Source organism: Triturus cristatus, chromosome 1_1 (genome assembly GCF_964204655.1).
Source record: "Triturus cristatus chromosome 1_1, aTriCri1.1, whole genome shotgun sequence".
NCBI classification, from domain to species: domain Eukaryota; kingdom Metazoa; phylum Chordata; class Amphibia; order Caudata; family Salamandridae; genus Triturus; species Triturus cristatus.
The window spans coordinates 705,639,871-705,666,327 of record NC_140579.1 but is presented as its reverse complement, the minus strand read 5'-3'; the positions used below and the strand labels follow the sequence as shown (position 1 = coordinate 705,666,327).

Sequence of the window (26,457 nt, the reverse complement as noted above, 5' to 3'; positions counted from 1 at the left end):
GGGTGACAACCTTGATGAGAACCAGCCACCAGTCCGAGTCATCACGCAACATGCACCCACAGGTGTGCTACCCCCCTCTAGTGAGGCGGCTGACTCCACCACTGGGTGCCCACAGTGGAAAATGCAGCTGGGACGGTTGGAAAATTATTTTGTGGCAACCAGGGAAACGGACAGGGCAGTGAAGCGATCACTACTATTTCACTAAGCTGGGGAAGAAGTATATCTGCTATTCAAACACCTCCCGAACACAGGAGCCCCAAACGACTATGACGCGGCGGTGACGGCACTCAACGCGCACTTTGACCCTCAATTGAAATCAGATTTCGAGAGATTCAAGTTGCGACAAGCGGGGGAATAAATCGACGCATTCCATGCGAGGCTGAGAGAACTAGCAAGTACATACGCTACTGAAGACAGGGCTGCAAAGGAGATTAGTGCTCAGCTCATCCAAGGGGTGCACAGCAAGATACTACGCAGACTGATATTGAGGCAGCCGAACATACCCCTCAACAACATACTGGTTATGGACAGGACACACGACCTATAAGCAGCTAGAGCAGACGAGATGGACTTAGCATTAACGCGAATGACAGAAAAGAGTGCAACCATCAAAACGGAGCAGGCTGATGCTGTCAGAGCCCGAGACAGACCCCGAAAGGCCAGTGAGGATACTCTGGGATTGAAGAGCACCCACCCCAGGCGTGCCCTGCCCAAGGGAAGACCTGCTCCAACTGTGGCATCCCAAATCATTTTGCGTCTGTATGCCGGAGGAAAACCCAGCGCAAGGTCAGCAAAAGAGCCAAACCAATGTGGAGACTAGTGCGCCAGCTATCAAGCACCTCCCTCACGTCCTCACGAGGTGAGAAGAAGAACGAACAAGCCACCTACCGAGTGGAAGACACATCCACGGAAGACGAAGAAGGAGAGACGTACCTAGTTTCCTTCACGCAGGCGCTCAAGAAGCGAAGGAGACCACAGCCCACATACACGATGAAGATCGCCGGGTCGGAAGTAAATGCAGTCATTGACACCAGCGCATCAGTTAACGTTATGGGGATCCAGCAGTACAATCGACTCAGACCCAAACCAGAACTAAAACCTTCCAAAACAAAGATCTTTGCGTATGGAAGTGATTCACCCCTTCCGCTCCGCGGCAAGATGACCGTTCCAATACGGTCAGAAGACAACAAGATCACCACCGACATTCATGTCATCAACCAAGAGGCCGACATGCTATTTAGCAGCCACGCTGCCGATGATCTAGGCCTGGTAATGTTCGCAAGGAGTGTACAGGCGAACCAAACTAAAGAACTGCTAAATCAATTTGCAGACCTGTTCAAAGACATAGGACATATCAAGAAGGCCTCAATCAAACTCCACATCAACCCGTCTGATGCCCCGACGGCGCTACACCCAAGGCAGATCCCATCCCACCTCAGACCAATAGTGGAACAGGAGCTGCAAAAGCTGGAAGATCATGGGGTCATCGAGAAGGTCCCATGCCATGGGTGTCCCCCATGGTGATAGCGGAGAAGCCACAACAGCCAGGAAAGATCAGGCTATGTATCGATATGCGTCTTCTCAAAAAGGCCATCCGGCGGGAATGCCATATCACGCCAATGATGGACGGCATTGTGGCTGACGTCAACGGGTCCTGGTGGTTTTCCAAATTGGACCTGAATGTGGGGTACCACTATGGAAATCGCAGATAATCTGTTAGCATGAGCTGAAGCCATCTTGGTTGTGGCGTCCATTTTGTTAGCCATGTGATTCTTCCGTCTTCACTGTTGCTTGCCTTTCTTTTCTGCTTGAGTCATCAGCTTTAGTTAACTCCTTCTATTCTAAGCTCAAGCAATGTATGAGCTCAGAAAGGCCTGTAGCTGCTAGAATGCACCTGTTTAAAAATGTAACTGTCCGTCATGTCTTACTGATGTAAGCAGTTCTGTCTCCCCTCCCACTTTTCTGACTAAGTGATATCCATCTGCCCATGTTAGTCGATAGCTATTCCTGTGTATGTTTGTACCTTTTATTTGAGTTTACATGCTTACTCCACAGCAAACACAGTATATAAGACCCATGATCTGTGTATTCAAGCCACTACCTCCTGGAACACTTGAGGGTGTTGTATGGATGTGGTCTCACTCATGAGTGAATAAACTTGTTATTTTTGAATTCCAGCTTCAGTGTCAATCTCTTCTTTGTTGGTTTAAGGACCCATGGACAGAGAATGGTGAACCCCTGCACCAGTGGGCCCCTAAAAAGGCTCATTTCCACACCACCAGTTGGTCCTAGCCAAAGAAAGCTGCTACATCACCACGTTCAGTACCCACCTAGGGTTGAGGAGATACAAATGCCTCAATTTTGGAATATCGGCCGCAGTGGAGGATTTCCAGGACACGGTGCAAGAAATCCTAACAAGCCTGCCAGGGGTATTGAACGTGAGTGATGACTTCATCATCCACTCCAACACCGCGGATGAGCACTAGAAACACCTGAGAGCCACGCTGAAGCGACTCCAAGAACATGGCGTCACCCTGCATAAGGAAAAGTGCTTATTCTTCCAGAAGCAGATAGAGTTCTTCAGCTACATTTTCAACCAGGAGGGAATCCAAGTAGATCCGCGGAAGTCTCAAGCCATCAAAGACGTGCCATCCCCCTCAAATTTGTCCGAAGTGCAAAGCTTCCTCAGGATGGCTACATACTGTGGCCGATTCATCCCTGACTTGGCCACCATCGCGGAGCCCCTCCAGAACCTTACTTGCACGGACACCATGTGGAAGTGGGGGCCCTTGGAGGAGACAGCATTCCAGAAGGTTAAAAGCGCCCTCCTCAACCACACCACGCTGGTGTACTTCGACCCCGCTAAACACACCGAGATACTGGTCGACGCCAGCCCCGTGGGCCTCGGAGCAGTGTTAACATAGGAACAGGAGCCAGGAAGGTGGGCGGCACTTGCGTACACCAGCAAGGCACTCTCGCCCATGGAGACGCGCTATGTGCAGATCGAGCAGGAGGCCTTGGCCATCCGGTGGGCATGCCCAACATTTTCATTTGTACATCTGCAGCCAACCATTTAAGGTCATCACAGACCACCAACCGTTGGTACCTTTATTCAAGGGGTCAGCACCGCACCCACCTCCGAGGATTGAGCATGGGCCATTGGGCTCCAGCAATACGAGATGGAAGTAGCATACCGACCAGGCACCTAAGAACCCAGCCAATTTCCTCTCGCAACACCCGGCCCCAAAGGGAGAGCAGGGAGAAGAGCCGGAAGTCGAAACACTTGAGGCTCATCTGAACATGGTCTCAACCATCACATGCCCGAAAGCACTGACGCTAGCGGGCATCGCTGCTGGAGCAGAAGGATACCCCAAGATTGCCAAAGTGCGCAACGCCGTCCAAGGGGGCAACTGGCACCAGTTCTTTCAATCAGCAAACGATTGGCCAGTACCCGACAGGAAGTGCCTCATGAAGAAGTGGAGAATCAGGAATGAGTTAAGTGTGACTCAAGGAGGAATTCTGTTGAGGGGATCCCGCATCGTCATCCCCGCAGCCCTACAACACCAAGCACCGCAGTTAGCTCACGGAGGACACCAGGGGATCGAAAAAATGAATGTCCGGATGCGAGAAAAGATCTGGTTCCCGGGGATGGAGGCCTGAGTGGAGGAAACCGTAAAGAGACGCCCTGCCTGCCGGCTGACCAGCGTCCCAGAACGACCGGCGCCCATCCAAACAGAAGAGCATGGGAAGGCACTGTGGGAGAAGGTTACCATCGACTTTGGGAGTTTCCCCAATGGTCGAGCGAGCATAGCTATGTTCAACAGCTACTCCAAATACCCCGTAGTAGAAATCGTCAGCTCCAACGCATTCTCCTGGGTTGCCCTGGTGCTTGTGAAGACATTTGCAATGTTCGGGTGTCTAGAAGAGATCAAGAGCAACAATGGGCCCCCATTCCAAGGGGATGAATTCCGTGACTTCATGCAGCATCATGGGATACGACATCGCCGCATCACCCCGCAATGGCCGCAAGCTAACAGCAAAATTGAGAGGTTCATGAGAACTCCCAACAATGCTCTACGCATTGCCGTGGCAGAGACTGCAGATCCTGAATGACACCTGCAGTTATTTCTCCGAGAGAATCGTAGCACTCCACACAGCACCACCCGTCAAACCGCTTGGGTGCTGATGTTCAATGGGTTCCGCCGTGGCCACCATCCCTGTCTGCCCAGGGTGGGCTCTGCTGCCTTGCGATGAGGAAGACGCCCTCGGGCGAAGGGGGAGACAACATTTTGCTGGGCGTCGTCCCAGGATGTGCAACAAGGGGACACGGTGATAATGAAAGATTGGAGACCGGGAGGAAAATTCCGAACCATGTACGAGTCAGGATACTGGACAGTAGTCGGTGTCAAGGGAACCATGATAACTGTGGAAAAAGAAGGGGAAGAAATGACCAGAAATATCTCATGGTTCAAAAAGGTACCAGAGCCTCTTCCCGCAGTGGAAAAAGACAATATCCCTGGAGCAGGTGAAAGCAACGGAGGGGATCAGGAGGAACACCATCCCGGCACACCGCCGCAAGCACCTTCCATGGCGTCAAGTGAAGCCCACCAAGAAAATGAGACAACACCGCAGTGCTCCCGGGAGCCAGCAACAACATCCAGGGCACCAGAGGCCCCATACCTAACCCAGAGTCATCACCCCAAATATGGACTCATAGAGAACCAGAGGTCGAACTCCCACCTGAAGGACTTTGTGTGCCAGGTGGCGATTCAGCGGGCAGCTCACAAAGAAAAGGGGAAAAGAGACTGAGTTGGGATGGGATGTAATGAGTTGGCGGTCCAGCTCATTAGCCCAGCATAGGCCTGATGTGTCGCGCTCTCGCCGTCGGGCGGAGCATGAATAGTAAAAAGGGGGCATGACCGCATGAGGTCAGTCGGCACTCAACCTGCATACTGTGTTGTATCAATTATTTTCCTGCGCAAAACGCACTTTAGGCCCACGAGGTCTGATCCAGGCAGCTCTCCAAACTAGGCACTGATTTTGCCACCTCTGAGGACAGGGGTCTAAAAAGTAGTGCCATGGTTATCAAGGAGCAAGCCAGGGGTCGCAGCTGCAACCCCTGGCAACTCCTAAATGACGTCCATGCTCTTGCCACCTGCGCAGATAGGACCACCCCTCTTTCCCTGGGTCACCCACCTCACTTGAACCCCCTAGACAAGCTAAACATGCCTTTATCACTCCTCACTCCTCCTGTCACGGGTCGATCCCTGCCGTGTAACTCTCAACCTTTCAGAGATGTAGGGGGTAACTTAGACCATATAATGATCTCTGTAGTGAAATTGAATCCACATGGGTGGCGCATGCCCTTTTATTACTGTTGAAAGTCCTGCAGACTGCCAGGGTGAAGGACCTTACTTAGCCTTCGTGTTTCCTTTACAGCAACAACACCCACTGTGGGGGTTTGTTGCTGCAAACAAAAGACACAGGTTCCTGATGCACAGGGTGATTTCTCCCTTCCATTAGGATTTTCTGAACATTTTCCTTCCATGGTGATCCCGGGCAAGAAAGTACAGTGACGGTTGCGGAAACAAACGGGGTTGAAAGGTAACTCACAACTTCAATCAGTATAAACCATCAGGGAGGAGCCTGCCAGCCAACTGGACTCAGTGGCGGCTCGCCAAGGGTGTGTTGCTGGGCGGTGAGGCGGGGCGGAGGAGGGGCAGGGTGGGGGGTAGTAAACTACGGCTTACGGCCGAAGGGAGTTAAGTAAATAAATAAATACATTTTAAAAATTGCATTGCGTGCGCTGCATCGCCTTCTCGGCGTTGCAGCGCGCGCAATGTGAATTGCTTTATTTACTTAATTCGCTTCGGCCGTAAGCCGGAGTTTACTACCCCCCACCCTGCCCCTTTTCCGCCCCGCCACACCGCCCTGCAGCACACCCTCGGCGAGCCGCCTCTGCAAACTGGTGCCAGCCAACTGGTGAGCTAAGAATCTCATGTATGGCATTCGGAAGCACCACAGCATTCAGAAGCCCCATAGCATTCTATGTTTCAGAAAAGCAGGATGTTACACTTCTTCTTCCTTTAATAAAAATACAAATAATAACAATATGTACAAATATACACTGACATATCCGGAAAGAACAAAAGAAATAGTAAAGCAGAACACTGCAATGCATTTCAAAAAACATATTCTGCAAGGAGATTAATATTTCAAAACACTCAAACCAATGAGATGTCTTCCCTACTCTTCCTGGACCCATATGATACCCCATTCGATTTACCACCCTACTATCACTCATCCCTTGAGTCAAACACTCCGGCACTTTCACCACCTTTATCCGGTTCCATACATTTCCATCACTCAACAAAACAGTATTCAAGTCAGCCCTTTTTAGGTCTCGCCTGACCCAGCGCATGCGCTGGTCTGGCGAGACTTTTTGAGAGGGCTCCAAAAAGTGCTACCATGCCAGCCTAGAGCTACAGTGCATGTGCGCGGGGGCGCGCGCCGCGCTTTACCGCGATTACTTTCACTTTCGCGGCCGCACGACCGCTTTGATGTTTGCACGAGATCGCAATCGCGATCACTTTCGCGGCCGCAGGGCCGCTTGACATAGCCAATAGGTCTCGCTTTTGGGACCTTATAAGTATTTAGTTATGCAACTGTTGCATGGCTAAACACTTATAAGGTCCCAAAGACGAGACCTATTGGCTATGCCAATGCTTGTTACCTGACGAGGCTGGGAAAGCTTATGTGCACATTTATCCACCCTTATATCCTCTTTGCTGATTATGCAAAGTTGGAAGTCAGAGACTGGATTCAGTGAAAGTGGTATCTTCCTTCCATGCTCTCGTCCTTTCCACACTTTCAGGCAACAACTCTCTCGGCTTTCTACCCCTCATGGTCTCAAAGTGGGTCTTCCTTGTTAAACTGAAATCTGACACAACCACTCCAATTTTTTACAGCACTCTGCCATGAGCTCCACTGCACCAAGCTAATAGAAACCATTCTTTATAGGTTCTGTTCTATCTCTCAACCAAACCATTACTCTGGGGGTAACAAAAAAATGATCGGATATTCAAAGCCTTTCACAGTCAGAAAATCTCTAATGGTGTACAACATAAATTGAACACCATTTTCAGTTAGTATGGTCTGTGTCAAACCTTCTCTTTACATAACTCTTTCAAAAATGTGATTACCAACTCTGCTGTGATCTGGTTAGTGGATTTAACCTCTGGCCACTGACAACGATAATCTAGGACTACAGCAGCATACTTTGAATTGTTTCCTTACACATGATTCAGAAATATCCAAAGCAATTTTTTTCCTTGGAGCACCTGCTTGTTAGTTACTATGGTGGATATTGTACAGTTTATTTTACGGTTTATTGCTCCATACTGCCTAATACTCTGTTCCACATCATGGTCAAGTCCTAACCACCAGTATTCTGCTCCAGTACGAAGCTTGGCGGCATTAATTCCTATATGAACCTCATGTGCTAGGTCCAAATGCATTCTCTCACAGCTTCAGGCACCAGCAATAGCTCTCCTCTGAACATAACATCTCCAGAATACAGAAGTTCACATCACAGAAAGACTCTGCTCTGTCTGCATCATGAAACATTCCTTCCATGCCACCCCTCAGGCAGGTACTTTTTCATTTCCTGCAACGTCTTATCCGCCTGCATGGCTGCCATCTATTTCTCCTGCGAAATTCACCCCTCTGAAATCTCACCCACCGTTGCAACTAAAATCTGAATCGGCTCACTTTCCAGATCACCCTTCAACGCAGGCGAGACAAATAAGGTGCTAGAATTTTGTTTTCTAGGAACATATTCCATTATTTAATTGTATTCTAATTGCCTCAGGAGACAACAGGAAATTCTAGCAGAGGCTATCAACATCTCCTTAGTGATAAAGACATCTATCCGAGGGCAAAAATTAATTTTAATGGCGAACTCAGTGCCCCACACAAACCTCCTGAAGTGTTTTACTATCCACCAACATGTTAGTGCTTCCCTCTTGATGGTGGCTAATTCTTTCTAGCATCCTTTAAAAGTCAAGATGCACATACTACAGTAACCTCCTTATCTTTCATATATTGCAATAAAACAGCCCTCACCCCTATGTTGCAGGTATCAGTATTTACGATTGTCCAATCTCTCGTATCAAATGTTTTTATTGCAGAGACCATTGCAATGCTTCTTTTTAATTCACAGAACTCCTCACACACTACCACTCAGATTTCTCATTTGTTAATAAGAGATTCCATGTGACTTCATCATGTCAGCAAACAATGAGATAAACAGGAAATAATTTTCGCCAAGGCCCAAGAAATACTTCAATTAGTTCTTTGACAGAGGAAAAGGAGACTCTTTTATCCCTTTTATCAAATTGAACTACAGTGATACTCTTTTTTTCATTCAACCTGTGGCCCAAATTCTCAACTTCCTCGAGTCTGACTTTGCATGTATCCTTCTTGGTTGTTAACCCTTTGTCATTTGTTTGAGACTCTCCCGAAATATAAAGATATCTTCCTGAAAATAGGTGACGTTCGACATGTCTTGGAAAAGGTAATGCATCGATCATTGGAAAACGGCTGAAGCCGCAGCCAACCCAAAAGGCATGCGCTTGTACCAGTGGCGGCTCCTCGAGGGAGTGCTGCGGGGCGGGGTGGTGGAGGGGCAGGGGGGGTAGTAAACTTTGGCATACGGCCGAACGGAGTTAAGCAAATAATTAAATAAATAAAGCGAATTAAATTGTGCGTGCAATGTAATTCGTTTTATTTATTTAATTATTTACTTAACTCCGTTCTGCCGTATGCCGGAGTTTACATACCCCCCCCCCCACCCTGCCCCTCCCCCGCCCCGCCCCGCCTCGCCTCACCACCCCGCAGCACTCCCTGGAGGAGCCACCACTGGCTTGTGCCTATATGCCACTTCAGGTGTGATTAATGATTTAAGTGGCCTAGAATTAGGATGAAGAGATTTTTGATGGCATGCTGATGCCAAGTCCAAAGTGAGCTCTCAGTCTACAGATATCTATGTGTGTGAAAGGATTCCCATGCAGAGAGGTGTCTGAGTGACCTCTAACCTCTGTGGGATTCACTGTGATGGTTTAATGCGGAGGGGTATTTATAATTTGATCTCTATTGGGTCACTCTAAAGGTTTTATGCACAGGACTGTCAGTCTAGAGATCTCTATGTTTGTCAAGAAGTTCCTTTGCAGAGAAGTATCTGTCCTCTGACCTCTATGGGAGTCACCTTGAGGGTTTTATGCCGAAGGCTGGCAGTTAACAGCTCGCGTGGAAATGGATTCCTATGCAAAGAGGTGTCTGTCTTCTGGTCCCTACGGAGTCACTGTAATGGTTCATCATTTGATTTTTAAATAGAGTCACTGTGAGGTTTTATGCAGAGGGCTGTCAGTCGACAGTTCTCTATATATGTGAAGGAATTGCTATGCACAGAAGTGTCTAGCCTCTAGCTTCTATGAAAGTCACTGTGATGGTTTAATGCAGAAGGGTGTTCATCTGATCTCTATGGGAGACATTGTGAGTGAGTTATGTAGTGTGGTGTCTGTCGTTTAATCTATTGGAGTCCTTATGAGAGTTTTATGCAGAAGAGTGTTTATCATCCAATCTCTATTGGAGTCACTCTGATGGTTTAATGCGGAGAGGTGCTCATCATCTGATGTCTATGGGAGTCACTGTGAAGGTTTTATGCACAGGAGTCAGGGCTTTAAGTGAGCTGGGTGCTGTCAGTGCTCAGCACCTCCAGTTATAACAAGCATTGGTATTGCCAATAGGTCTCGCTTTTGGGACCTTATAAGTATTTAGCCATGCAGCACATTATCCTGGGTGCTACAACATCAACTGTTCTTTAACGTGGAAGCTTTGACACTTATAGGCACATTTTAGCATTCTCTAAATGAATCAATTTGGAAAGCGATTTTCTTTTACTGGATTAAGCAAGTTTTACTTCTGCTTTATTGCCTTAAAGCCAAATATTTGTTTAGAGGAATTTCAAGGTATTTAGCAAGAAACTGGAACCAAATATGGCTCAAAGGCAACTACATGGTCAAGAGAACCTGCAGCGGTGAATCAAATTCTGTACTTTATTTATAACGTTATCAGGGTACAGGCGACGAGCAAGGTATGTGAGAAGCATGGGTAATCACTAGGGACTGTGTCACAGGAGCTACCTGCCCCCAAAGAGAGGGGAGAAGGTCATCAGCAGTAGCAGGAGGGTTGAGCACCAAAACCACCACAATTCAAATATTGCAAACTGTGAGTAGTCCTGGCAACGGGAAGAGAGAGGAGAAAGGTTGTAGGGTGATCTGGAGCAATAACTACCAGCAATGAATGAAGCCCCCCAAACTCATAGGCCACATAGGCGATCATAGCCAGTCCAATCAGCAGCTTCATCATTTCCCTATTTTTCATACTCTGCTGATGCTGCATCTGCTCCTCATCATCCCAGGGCAGGTGGTGGCACCGACACAGCAGGACTGCCGGGCTCATGGAACCCAGCATCACCATACATTTTTAAACGATGCAGGGAACAGCATCCACGGCCACTATTCTGACCCTCTGGGACATCGTGCAAGCACATAAGTCACTTCCCTGCACAGCGTAAAAATCCCAGACAATTATTGGTAGCATGCATAATTGTCATTGGTTTGCAAGAAATTATAGGAGCAGTGAAAGTTTGCAGGAGGAGTCATAGAGACGTACCATTGACATGCTCTCTCCGTGCAAACAAAAAAACCCCCACTAAAACGTGCTGATCACAGAAATGTAAATACCGTGTGTGGAGGGAAATGGAAAATGCCGTCAGCTGAATGCATACACTGAGACATGCCAATTGCAGGAATGTAAATACCATTTGTTGGTTGATAAATGAAAATGCTGTTAGCTAGTCTTGGCGTGCTCTCTGTGTGTAACCCCCCAAAAACACACTGAGACATAACGATTGCAAAAATGTAAATACCGTGTTGGGGGGGATGCCATCAGCTGAAAACAAAAAATGATGTCAGCTGAGCGCATTTAGAACTATCACAACAAAACCATTCTGAAAAGATGAGCCGAGACAAAACAAAAAAATAGTGCTCCGAAACTAACAGAAATCGACAGAAGAGAACGACGACATGAAATAGGGTCAGTCTCCATGTGTGAGACCCAAACACCAAAAAGAGGGACAAGTACACCGACTGCATCACGATTTCTTGTAAATCTGGGGCAGTGTCCAAAAGCCATGGTTGTTGCTGGGAACGCCCCCAGCAACATCCATGGAACGCCCCTTTGACGCAGTTTTCTGCATGAAAGGGGCCCATATTTATAAGGCCATGAAAAGCCACGTAACATGGCTTTATGTGGCCCTATAAATATGCCTGTGGCACATTGCGCCACTGGAACGTCCAAAAAGTGACGTTCCTGCGGCGCAAAAGTGCTGGTTTCCTATCAGTGACCGAGAACAGTAGAAGGGGTGGAGGAGAGGTCTATCTCGGCCTGCCAAACTCCAGATAATCCTCTCATTTGTTTTTGATGCAGGTCTGTGGGGAGAAGCACAGCTTTGAAAAACTGATGGAATATTTCCAAAATGAGGACAGCAACATCGACTTCATGGTATGAGCTCGAGATAATATTGTGCCACCTCCCTGGTCTCCACAGGCTCTCAATCTGTCTCTTTTTCTCTACATTTAACGTTCTTTTTGTCCCCCTCGCTCTTACTATCTTTTCTCTCCCGGCTCTCTTTTTCTCATTCCCTCTCATGAGATGTGTGTATATATATATATATATAATCTACTGGCGGTCGCCAGTAGATAGTTATAGTTAGGACCGTGTTTCCATAGGAAATCCGCAACATTCTATTTGGAATAACTTTGGCGCCGGTTGACGAATACTCACGAAATTTTCAAAATAGGTGGGGCGCTCCGCTCCGCTCCTACCCTGAAAGTCTCGGGGGGATTCGTCAAGCGGGGACTGAGAAAAAAGGGGGTCCCAAAACGCATTTTCCCCATGCAGTTTTCCATAGGGACCTTTAGTCCAAGGTACAGCCCGAATGGCTGAACAGAATTACTTGAAATTTGGCAGAGAGGTAGTCCTCAGCTCAGGGAAGTGCCTTTTGCAGGTCTGGTGTCAAACTGTTCAGTAGTTCCTGAGAAAATCAAAAGTAAAATCATATATATATGTGGGCGGAGCCTAACCACACATCTCATCCTGAGATCTGATTGGCTGTCAGCACTTCATCCAAGAAGTGTTGGCAGCCATCCTGGGACCAATATACATGATAGCACCTCATTAAAAAGCATTGCAGTTAATAGAAGGTTTTAAGACTTTAGTTGCATTATAAATCATTTGTTGATGGTACCATACTCATTTTAGGAATTGTGGTATGTTCATAGGTGATTTCACCATGTGAAAAAGCCTTCTGCTGGGATATCATGATTGAGAGAAAAATATTTTCTCAGGCTTTTCCCACAGAGGTTTGGAAGGTGATCTATAAGCTAAACTGAGAGCTTATTTTCTGTAAATTCACATTATCTTTCTCAGTCATGTGAGAATGAAGTCTGACATTCTCAGTAAAACATGTACATCCAACAAGGGCAGAGACTGTCAGTTGATTCCTTTGTGTTCTACTGCAGCTTCCCAGAGTGTTCCAAAGAACAACTAGAGCGCTAACAGTCCTACTTATGATAAACGTATGGTACACCTGAAGCCATCTTGCTTGGATTAAAGTGGTAACTCTTAAAACATTTAATTTAAAAAGGAACAAAATGAGGGGGTTCATTTTTCCATAACAAGTATGATTAGTGCTGCAGAAAGAAAAACTAGGGCACATTTTGAGTGACTTCTCAAATCCTCTTCTATTTCATTAAAAAACTTCTGACATGCAGACTGAAACATGCACTTTTAATACCAGGAGCAGACTTCCATGGTGAACAGTAGTTTTACTACAGTGATCTAATGAGCAACTAGAGTGCTAACTTTCAGAATTTATGGCAAATGTGTGACATATCTGAATACCTTCATGATGGAATCAAAGTAAAAAACTGAAAGCATTTCCTACTGAGGAGACTGCAGTACATGAGGAAATTAGGAAACTTCATAACAAATAAATCTCCCAAGATGGCCACCGGAGACAAAAGAGCCCAAATGTAGCCCAAATCACCCAGATGTAGCCCAAATATAGCCCAATGACAGAAGTGTGCAAAACACTTATTATTTTGTGTTTTTGCAGTGTTATATAGTGCAGACTTGTCAGGTATTGGAGTGCTTTACATGAGCATTGGTTACATCACACAAGAACAAATTCATTTTGGTTGTAGACATTGGGAGACTAAGTGATTTGACCAGAATCACAGAATGTCGAGCTGAAGCAGAAACTCCAACCTGGTTCCCCAGTTGCAAAGTCTGCAGTTCTGGAAGTAACACCACACCCTCTCCCCTAAGTGCAACATTTAATCAAGTGGTCAACTGGATAAAAAAACATAAAGATAACAAATAATTTAAAAGTGCTTTGTCGCTATTTGAAAACTCAGAAAATATGTCCTTATTTTAGTCTTTTAGAGCACTAACCATAATTTTGATGCCAATAAGACCCTCTCATATATGTAATTTCTAAAGGAAATGCTCTAGGTATTACAGTTTTGATTACATCAAGATGACGTGAGGCGTTCCACACTTTTGTAATAAATATAGAATGTTAGCAATCTAGTTGTTCATTAGGATACTGTTGAGAGGCAGAGGCCAGGGGCACGGACTCTAAAAATTGAAGGCAGGTAGGAGGGTGCAAAGGCAACAATTTAACCACACTGAGCAGGCAGGAAGGGCCGTGGCAGCACAACAGACTATGGAGGGCAGTGGAAAGGGGGGCAGGGGCAACAAACCAACAATACAGGACTTGCAAGAGAGGCTGTGGCAATGTAATAGAACATTGTGGGCAGAAGGAAGAGGCAATGGTAGTACAACCATACATGCCAACAGACCCGATTCAGCCAGAAAACGTCCAATGTTTTTAAGCTCAAATGGGCTTTATTTGATCTGTCTCCTGTCTACAATCTCCTCTTTTTCAATGTAACTCAAAGGGGAAAATCAATACCCCAGTTTTTTTTCAAAATCTCCCTCTTACCAAGTTCAAAATGTTCGCAAGTATGGTACATTGGATCATGGAAGGAAATGGGGTAGGGACATGGACTTGGATAACAGAGGACAGGAGGGACATGGAGAGGTGCACCAAACTGACCCTGCAGGGCAGGCATCAGGGTTTGCAGCAGCACAATACACCACACAGGGCATGCGGGACGGGAGTGCAGCACAACAATCCATAGAAAGCAAGAGGGAGGGGACAGGACCATGCACATGGACAACAGAGAACAGAGGGGCAAGAGGCAATGGTAGCTAGCTGACCATAATGGACAGACAGGAGAGAAAGCTGCAGCATAACAGACCATAAAGGGCAGGAGGGAAGGATCAGGGGCATTACAATGGAACAGACAAGCCAGGAGGGAGGGAGTAGGGGTCTGCACATGTAAACAGAGGGCTGGGGGGCAAGGGGGCAGGGCAGGAGCAGCAAGATAGCCGTGGAGGTCAGGCAGGATGGGCACTAGAAGCAAGACACACCATGAAGAGCAAAAGTGAGACTGTGATGGCATACACACAGACCATGGAGGGAAGGTGGGAGGGGGTCAGGGGCAGCTAACTGACCACACAGGGAAGGTGGGAGGGGCCATGGCAGCACAGAAGACCATGCATGGCAAGTGGGAGGGTTAGTGGCAGCACAATGGCTATGAGGGGCAAGAAGGAGGGTGCAGGGGCATGCACAAAGGACGATGGAGGATAGAAGGGAGGGTCGGGACCTGTGCACAGACAAGAAAGTTCAGGGGAAGGGGCCTCACAACAGACCGCACGGGGCAGGCAGGAGGAGCAGTTGCAGCACAACAGACCAGGGAGGGCAGAAGGGTGTGGCAGTACAATGGACCATGTAGGACAGGAGGAAGAGGATAGGGGCATGGCATGTGGACAGGCAGGGTGGAGGTGGCAGGGACAGGTTACAGTCATCTGACAATGCTAGGCAGGTGGGAGGGGAGTGGCAGCTCAACAGAACACTCAGAGTAGATAGGAGTGGCAGGTCCATGGAACATGGTGGGCAAAAAGGATGGAGCAGGGGCATGCACAAAGACATCGGAGGGCAGGGGGAAGGAGAATAGGGGCAGCAAGCTAAGCACAGAGTTTAAGCAGGAGGTCAATGATGGGGCATAGAATTGGGCAATGGAGGGCAGGAGGAGGGGACTGGTACATCATACTAAATTGAGGGCAGTGGCAGCACATCAGACCATGCATGGCAAGAGGGAGGAGGCTAGTCCATGGATTCACACAACAGAGGATAGGGAGGAGGGGGATGGGGCAGCAAGCTAACTGTTCAGAGAAGGCGGGTATTAGGAACTTTATTGTTTTTAAAACGTGTGTCTGTGCGAACTACTTAAAATATGAACAAGTATGCAGCATAATCTCACTTTTATTCAGGAAGAAGAGGACATTTGTGACTGTGACTCCGGGCTCACTTGGCAGAAACACCCCCTGACCCTCCACCCCCTATCGCAAAATGTAATGCCCGTGAAAAGGGTAGGTGAACCAAGTGTTATACAGAATATAGTCCTGAGAGCACGATTGAAAATGAAAACTAGATATAGTGTATGGTATACACTATGCACCAAAAAGTGTGATATAAGATGAACCGGGCGTGAAATATAATATGCAATACATTGTGCGCAATGACAGATTCATTGGAGAGCGCGAGATAGCACAGGCACTAGCGCGTGCTATGCGATGTGCGCCTTGGAGTGTAATATGCACAGGGCAGTGTTGTGTAACCTAACTAGTCTCTAAAGTTGTAATATAAAATATGTGCTGGGGAGTGTAACGTTGCATATGCACTGTGACAAAGATATGGATCCCAGATTGTAATATGTATGGCATAGCACTGTGCGTTATAACATAGGCATCGAGGAAGGCACGTTAGATGGGGCAATATAACCCGTGCGAAGACAAGTGTGGCATGACATATTCACGGGGTGGTGTTACAGTGCACATGGCCTAGAGAGTGTCATAGCACATGCACTAGCTGGTGGAATACAACACAGAGGTGTGTGGCACTCGGCAGGCAATGGTGGGTGTAACACATCATTGGGCTCTGCCAAGAGCGCGTTGTGACTCTCAAGTGATGTTCGTCCCCTTTCCAGAGAGTAAAATAAAAAGTATTACACATCCGGCAGTGGATGTGTGTTTTATTAACCGTGAGGGGGGTTTCTTACATAGTTTTGGTCGAATTTTTGTCGAATCCCCTTTGAATGGCTTGGTGTGCATGTGTATTAAATGTGCCTGTCAATAGCTACCCATGTTTGTATAAATAAACAACAAGGGTGTCTACCGGGATTAGGCACGGTAGAGCATCCGACATGTCAGAGCTTCACTAGTGGTGTAAATACATTCCACGTGGATTCATTGTATGCATAGTCGCCTTTTAATGAATATCACTCAAATCGTCATGGTGATAGGTACGTACGGTTTGTCCAGCATGTCCTAGGTGTGTCTATAAATATATATTTTTTAAAAATAATAAAAAACAGTGGCCGGCCCTGGGGATTGGGGTCAAAAAAAATTAATTAGGAGACAGGTCCTGGGGGATGGGGTCATCAGAGTCAATAAATTAGAATAAGAAGGGGAACCACACAGCCCCCCTTCTTAAAAAATTAAAATAAATAAAAGACTGGCATCGTGCCGGAGGCCACACCCCCTCCTTGCAGCACTCTGCAAACGCGCCCCCTGGCGAGTTGTAAGTTGGGGAATTAATTCCTCTTCAATACTGAGGGTCCCTGAGGGCCAACTAGCCCAACAGGCATCTCCAGTATGCGCCAGGGAGCTGCGCTGCAGACAGGTGTTCTGAGGCCAAGCCCCTTTTTACACCTCTCTGCAACGCAGCTCTGTGGCGCTTACTGGAGGTACCTAGTGGTCTAGTTTGACCCTAGGGACCCTTAGGATTCAAGGGGACTTAATCTCTCAACTTAGAACAGCCACAGGGCGCGTTTACACAGTGGTGAAGGGAGGGGACGGGGCCTGAGGTGACGTGTGCAAACACGCACTATGGCACGTTTTAAATTGGGGATATAATTTCCCTTCAATACTGAGGGCCCCTGGGGGCTAACTAGCCCACCAAGTGCTTCCAGTAAGCGCCACTGAGCTGCATTGCAGAGAGGTGGTCCAGGCTGTGCCACTTTTTACACCTCTCTGCAACGCAGCTCTGAGGCACTTACTGGAGGTACATAGTGGGCTAGTTGGACCCTAGGGACCCTCAGGATTCAAATGAACTTAATCTCCCAACTAAAAACGGACACAGGGCGTGTTTACACAGTGGTGAAGGGAGGGGACGGGGCCTGAGTTAACGTGTGCAAAAACGCCCTGTGGCCTGTTTAAAGAGGTAGTTTTAATCCCCCTGCCCTATTATATACTAGGGGCTTACAGAGGAGGTCATGCTAATCACAGGGGGACCCCAACGCATAATGTTCCCTAGTGTATGTAGGTGTTTTCACTGTATTCTAAGTGTCTTTTAACATAGCACTGGCTCTAGGACTGGTTAGTCAGACTCAGTTACCACCAGTATCTGTCTGAAAAAGTTGAGGGTACAGGATGATTTTGCAACAAGGATTCTTTCTGCTCTTCTTTTTGTTCTTTCTGCACATTATCCTTCTTCCTGCACTTTTCTTCGGCTTTGAGGACTTCTGTTGCTTCTTTCTGCACTTCTTTTTTTTCTTTCTGTGCATTTTTTCTTCTTTCTTCACATGTCCTATCTCTGTAGGCATTGTTAGGAATTAGCATTTAAAAAAACCTCAGAAATTCACTGAAAAAACCATAGATTTCAGGGGTGTTATAGTTAGCTGGACTTTTCACTTGTACAAAACCATTGAAATTCCCCCGTTATATTTAGTTCAGCTAACTATAACTTGCGCGCCCGCAATGCACTGCTGATGACGTCACATATTACATCACTCATGACATGGTCAGTGACATCACTCATGACATCACTGATGAGATCACTGATGACATCATCCTTGTGATAGAGTGCCAGACCTCCTCTCACCCTAATATAACCTTTGATACACACATTCAAAATTAGAGAATACAATTTTCAAAACAATGGACATACCAATACCAGTTACAACAACCTCTTCAGTAATTCTAAGATCCACATACACATCCACTCATTCACCAACAGTCCTATACAGTCACTCATACATGTACTCACTCATCATATGTACTCATACACCTATACATCCTGTTACACAATGCCACTCATCCATAGAGTTACTCACACACATAGTCACTCATGCTAATAAAGAATCAAACATACATTTACTTGCATATACAGTTATACACACACCACCACACTTACTTCTACGGAAACTTACACATACTTAGTCTTTTAAACAATCACTTATAGAAACACATACTTATTCATACAGGAACTCTTTCAATCTCTCACTCTCACATATACTCACTTATATACACCAATAGTCACATATACTAGTTTAAAACATATGTAGTTACTCATAAAGACACTATTGAGACAGTCATTCACTCACTAACACACCCATACACACACTTATCCACCCATACAGTCCTGCACACATGCTGTCTTCAACACATACAAACAGTGAGTCACTCATTCATGCACCTATGCACTACGTAATACCCCCACCGAACCATGCAGACACTCAGACTGATACTCAAAAAACCAACTAATAACCTATATAGACACCCATGTAACTACTCACCAACCCATGCAGCCACTTATACACAAAGTGAGAGATTGATACAGATATTTACATATTTAAACATTACTCACTAAGCCATGTATTCACTATGATACACTTAATCAGTCAGTTACACAATCAATTTTTCAAAAACAAATTATCAATTTAGACACTTATATACCCATTTATTCTTCCATCGACCTTGAGATATACATATATAAAACATATGTAATTTTCAGAAAAACACACATTCACTGGATGATGTCATCAGTGATGTCATCAGTGATGTCATTTGAGATGTCATCAGTGATGTCATGAGTGATGTCACTGACCATGTCATGAGTGATGTAATATGTGACATCATCAGCAGTGCATTGCGGGCGCGCGAGTTATAGTTAGCTGAACTAACTATAACGGGGGAATTTCAATGGTTTTGTGCAAGTGAAAAGTCCAGCTAACTATGACACCCCTGAAACCTATGGTTTTTTTAGTTAATTTCTGAGGTTTTTTTAAATGCTAATTCCTAACTATAACGTGCCTGAAACCTATGGTTTTTTCTGTGAATATATATATATATATATATATATATATTTTTTTTTTTTTATATATATATAGGTTCACAATTGCTGCACTTAATTTGACATGTCATCAGTGATGTCACTGACCATGTCATGAATGATGTAATATGTGACGTCATCAGCAGTGCATTGCGGGGGCTGAGCTAACTATAACCTCGGAATTTCTATGGTTTTATACAAGTGAAATGTCCAACTAACTATAACGTTCCTGAAACCTATGGTCTTTTCAGTGAATTTCTATGGTTTTTTAAATGCTAATTTCTAAATATAACGTGCCTTAAACCTATGTTTTTTTCAGTGAATATATATGTATATACCAGTAGATAGTTATAGTTAGGACCTAGGTTCCATAGCAAAAGCGTTTTTTGTTTTCCCAATAACTAAGGCGCCGAATGACGAATCTTCGCTAAATTTTCAAAACTTGTGGGGCGCTTCGGTCAGCTCCTATCCTGAAAGTTTCGGAGTGATTCGCCAAGCGGGGGCCGAGAAAAAGGGGGGTCCCAAAACGTGTTTTCTCCATGTTAATTCCCATAGGAAAGTTTAGACACGGCTGCAGCTCGAACTGCTGAATGGTCTTACACCAAATTTGGCATAAAGGTAGCCCTTGTTTCAGAAAGAGACCTTTTCTTTAAATGGATTAAATCTGTTCAGTAGTTTCTGAGAAATTGAAAAAATAGGGGTCGGAAAATCAATTTCCCATAGGAAGCTTTAGACATGGTTACAGCTGAAACTGCTGAACGGAATTACACCAAATTTGGCAAAAAGATAGCCCTTGGTTCAGAAAGAGACCTTTTGTTTAAATGGTGTAAATCCATTCAGTAGTTTTTGAGATATTAAAGGAAAAATGTGTTTATATATCTGGGCGGGACCTAGCTACACAAGCACGAGTTTGACTCTAATTGGCTGACAACACTTCAATCCAGAAGGTGTTTGCAGCCATCTTGGTGCAATGCTTTTAGGTCTCGCCTAGCGATGCAGCGCATGCGCTGACCGCTTGATGAGATCTATTGTTGTCAATCTACCCAAACACCACTGCACTACCCTAAACCCTAAAACACTACCCCCAGCATGACCCCCTACACTACCAAAACACCACTGCACGACCCTAAACTCTAAAACACTACCCCCAGCATGACCCCCTACACTACAAAAACACCACTGCAATGCACTGCCCTAAACCCGAACATACTACCCCAGCACGACCCCCTACACTACTCAAACACCACTGCACTACCCTAAACCTTAAACCACTACACCCAGCACGACCCCTTCACTACCCAAACACAACTGCACTACCCTAAACCCCAAAAAACTACCCCAGCACAACCCCCTACACTATCCCAACACCCCTGCAATACCCTAAACCCTAAAACACGACCCCCTACACTAAACAAACACCACTGCACTACCCTAAACCCTAAAACACTACCCCCATCACGACCCCCTACACTACCCAAACATCACTGCACTACCCTAAACCCTATAACACTACCCCCTACACTACACAAACACCACTGCAATACCCTAAAACAATTCCCCCAGCACAACCCCCTACGCTACACAAATACCACTGCACTACCCTAAACCCTAAAACACTACCCCCTACACTACCCAAACACAACTGCAGTACCCTACTGCACTACCCTAAACCCTAAAACACTACCCCCAGCATGACCTCCTACACTACCCAAATACCACTGCACTAACCTAAACCCTAAAACACTACCCCCAGCTCGACCCCCTGTACTACCCAATCACCACTGCACTACCCAAACCATAAAACACTACCCCCAGCACGACCCCCTACACTACACAAATACCACTGCGCTACCCTAAACCCTAAATCTACCCCCAGCACGTCCCCCTACACTACCGAAACACCACTGCACTACCCTAAACCCACCCCCAGCATGACTCCCTACACTACACAAACACCACTGCACTACCCTAAACCCTAAAACACTACCCCAGCACGGCCCCTTACACTAACCGAACACCACTGCACTACCCTAAACCCTAAAACACTACCCTCAGCAGGACCCCCTACACTACCACAACACCACTGCACTACCCTAAACTCTAAAACACTACCCCCAGCATGACCCCCTACACTACCAAAACACCACTGCAATGCACTGCCCTAAACCCGAACATACTACCCCAACACGATTCCCTACACTACTCAAACACCACTGCACTACCCTAAACCCTAAAACACTGCCCCCAGCACGAACCCCTACACTACACAAACACCACTGCACTACCCTAAACCCTAGAACACTACTCCCAGCATGACCCCATACACTACCCAAACACCACTGCACTACCCTAAACCCTAAAACACGACACCCTACACTACACAAACATCACTGCACTATCCTAAACCCTAAAACACTACCTCCAGCACGACCCCCTACACTACACAAACACCACTGCACTACCCTAAACCCTAAAACATGACACCCTACACTACACAAACATCACTGCACTATCCTAAACCCTAAAACACTACCCCAGCACGATCCCCTACACTACTCAAACACCACTGTACAACCCTAAACCCTAAAACCCTTCCCACAGCAAGACCCCCTAGAGTACACAAACACCACTGCACTGCTCTAAACCCTAAAACACTACCCCCAGCACAACCCCCTACACTGCCCAAACACCACTGCACTACCGTACACCCTAAAACACTGCCCCAGCACGAATCCCGACACTACACAAACACCACTACACTACCCTAATCTCTAAAACACTAACCCCAGCATGACCCCTACACTACACAAACACCACTGCACTACCCTAAACCCTTAAACACTACCCCAGCACGAAAACCTACACTACCCAAACACCACTGTACATCCCTAAACACTACCCCCAGCAAGACCCCCTAGAGTACACAAACACCACTGCACTGCCCGAAACCCTAAAACACTACCCCCAGCACGGCCCCCTTCACTACACAAACACCACTGCACTGCCCTAAACCCGAAAACACTACCCCCAGCATGACCCCCTACACTACACAAACACCACTGCACTATCCTAAACCCTAAAACACTACCCCAGCGCGGCCCCTTACACTAACCGAACACCACTGTACAACCCTAAACCCTAAAACCCTTCCCACAGAAAGACCCCCTACACTGCCCAAACACCACTGCACTACCGTACACCCTAAAACACTACCCCCAGCACGACACCCTACACTACCCAAACATAACTGCACTACCATAAACCCTAAAAAACTACCACCAGCACGACTCCCTACACTACCCAAACACCACTACACTACCCTAAACCCTAAATCTACCCCAAGCACAACCCCCTACACTACACAAACACCACTGCACTACCCTAAAACCTAAAACACTACCCCCAGCATGGCCCCCTTCACTACACAAACACCACTGCACTGCCCTAAACCCGAAAACACTACCCCCAGCACGACCCCCTACACCACCCAAACACCACTGCACTACCATAAGCCCTAAAACACTACCCCCAGTACGACCCCCTCCACTACCCAAACACAACTGCACTACCCTAAACCCTAAAACACAACCTCCTACACAACAAAAACACCAATGCACTACCCTAAACCCTAAAACACTACCCCCAGCAAAACCCCCTACACTACCAAAACACCACTGTTCTATCCTAAACTCTAAAACACTACCCCCAGCATGACCCCCTACACTACCAAAACACCACTGCAATGCATGGCACTAAACCCGAACATACTACCCCAGCACTACCCCCTACACTACACAAACACCACTGCACTACCCTAAACCCTAAAACACGACCCCCAGCATGAACCACTACACTACACAAACACCACTGCACTACCCTAAAACCTAAAACACTACCCCCAGCACGGCCCCCTTAACTACACAAACACCACTGCACTGCCCTAAACCCGAAAACACTACCCTCAGCACGACCCCCTACACTTCCCAAACACCACTGCAGTACACTACACCCTAAAACACTACCCCCAGCACGACCCCCTACACTCCCCAAACACCACTGCACTGCCCTAAACCCTAAAACACTACCCCCAGCATGACCCCCTACACTACCAAAACACCACTGTTCTATCCTAAACTCTAAAACACTACCCCCAGCATGACCCCCTACACTACCAAAACACCACTGCAATGCATGGCCCTAAACCCGAACATACTACCCCAGCAGTACCCCCTACACTACACAAACACCACTGCACTACCCTAAACCCTAAAACACGACCCCCAGCATGACCCACTACACTACCCGAACACCACTGCACTACCCTAAACCCTAAAACACTACCCCCAGCATGACCCTCTACACTACCAAAACACCACTGCACTACGCTAAACTCTAAAACACTACCCCCAGCATGACCCCCTACACTACCAAAACACCACTGCAATGAATGGCCCTAAACCCAAACATACTACCCCAGCACGACCCCCTACACTACTCAAACACCACTGCACTACCCTAAACCCTAAAACACTACCCCCAGCAAGACCCCCTACACTACACAAACACCACTGCACTACCCTAAACCCTAGAACACTACCCCCAACACGACCCCATACACTACCCAAACACCACTGCACTACCCTACACCCTAAAACACTACCCCAGCACGAACCCCTATACTACACAAACACCACTACACTACCCTAAACCCTAAAACACTTCCCCCAGTACGACCCCCTCCACTACCCAAGCACAACTGCACTACCCTAAACCCTAAAACACAACCCCCTACACTACACAAACACCAATGCACTATCCTAAACCCTAAAACACTACCCCCAGCACTACCCCCTACACTACACAAACACCACTGCACTACCCTAAACCCTAAAACACTACCCCCTACACTACACAAACACCACTGCACTACCCTAAACCGTAAAACACTACCCCAGCACGAACCCCTATACTACACAAACACCACTACACTACCCTAAACCCTAAAACACTACCCCAGCACGATCCCCTATACTACACAAACACCACTGCACTACCCTAAACCCTTAAACACTGCCCCCAGCACAACAACCTACACTACCCAAACACCACTGTACTACCCTAAACCCTAAAACACTACCCCCTAAACTACACAAACACCACTGCACTACACTAAACCCTAAAACACTACCCCAGCACGAACCCCTATACTACACGAACACCACTACACTACCCTAAACCCTAAAACAGTACCCCAGCACGATCCCCTATACTGCACAAACACCACTGCACTACCCTAAACCCTTAAACACTGCCCCCAGCACGACAACCTACACTACTCAAACACCACTGTACAACCCTAAACCCTAAAACACTACCCCAGCACGACCCCCTAGAGTACACAAACACCACTGCACTGCCCTAAACCCTTAAACACTACCCCCAGCACAACCCCCTACACTGCCCAAACACCACTGCACTACCGTACACCCTATAACACTACCCCAGCACAAATCCGGACACTACACAAACACCACTGCACTACCCTAATCCCTAAAACACTACCCCAGCACGACCCTTACATTACACAAACACCACTGCACTAACCTGAATCCTTAAACACTACCCCCAGCACAACAACATACACTACCCAAACACCACTGTACAACCCTAAACCCTAAAACACTACCCCCAGCAAGACCCCCTAGAGTACACAAACACCACTGCACTGCCTTAAACCCTAAAACACTACCCCCAGTACGGCCCCCTTCACTACACAAATACCACTGCGCTACCCTAAACCCTAAATCTACCCCAGCACGACCCCCTACACTACCCAAACACCACTGCACTACCCTAAACCCACCCCCAGCATGACCCCCTACACTACACAAACACCACTGCACTACCCTAAACCCTAAAACACTACCCCAGCACGGCCCCTTACACTAACCGAACACCACTGCACTACCATAAACCCTAAAAAACTACCCTCAGCAGGACCCCCTACACTACTACAACACCACTGCACTACCCTAAACTCTAAAACACTACCCCCAGCATGACCCCCTACACTACCAAAACACCACTGCAATGCACTGCCCTAAACCCGAACATACTACCCCAACACGATTCCCTACACTACTCAAACACCACTGCACTACCCTAAACCCTAAAACACTGCCCCCAGCACGAACCCCTACACTACACAAACACCACTGCTCTACCCTAAACCCTAGAACACTACTCCCAGCATGACCCCATACACTACCCAAACACCACTGCACTACCCTAAACCCTAAAACACGACACCCTACACTACACAAACATCACTGCACTATCCTAAACCCTAAAACACTACCTCCAGCATGACCCCCTACACTACACAAACACCACTGCACTACCCTAAACCCTAAAACACGACACCCTACACTACACAAACATCACTGCACTATCCTAAACCCTAAAACACTACCCCAGCATGACCCCCTACACTACTCAAACACCACTGTACAACCCTAAACCCTAAAACCCTTCCCACAGCAAGACCCCCTAGAGTACACAAACACCACTGCACTGCTCAAAACCCTAAAACACTACCCCCAGCACAACCCCCTACACTGCCCAAACACCACTGCACTACCGTACACCCTAAAACACTGCCCCAGCACGAATCCCGACACTACACAAACACCACTGCACTTCCCTAATCTCTAAAACACTAACCCCAGCACGACCCCTACACTACACAAACACCACTGCACTACCCTAAACCCTAAAACACTACCCCCAGCAAGACCCCCTAGAGTACACAAACACCACTGCACTGCCCGAAACCCTAAAACACTATCCCCAGCAGGGCCCCCTTCACTACACAAACACCACTGCACTGCCCTAAACCCGAAAATACTACCCCCAGCATGACCCCCTACACTACTCAAACACCACTGTACAACCCTAAAACCCTTCCCACAGCAAGACCCCCTACACTGCCCAAACACCACTGCACTACCGTACACCCTAAAACACTACCCCCAGCACGACACCCTACACTACACAAACACCACTGCACTACCCTAAAACCTAAAACACTA

The 26,457-nt window shown here is 47.0% G+C and overlaps 1 protein-coding gene across 3 annotated transcripts in view; it reads left to right on the top strand.

Moving 5' to 3' along the window:
• The window catches only part of FMNL1 (formin like 1), a 1,060,054-nt gene that overhangs the window by 514,277 nt on the left and 519,320 nt on the right, over positions 1–26,457 (top strand). For all 3 annotated transcript variants that reach the window (XM_085647374.1, XM_085647364.1, XM_085647383.1), the window contains exon 10: positions 11,551–11,625. In XM_085647374.1, the coding sequence (XP_085503500.1) occupies positions 11,551–11,625 (75 nt within the window). The remainder of the gene's footprint in view (positions 1–11,550; positions 11,626–26,457) is intronic.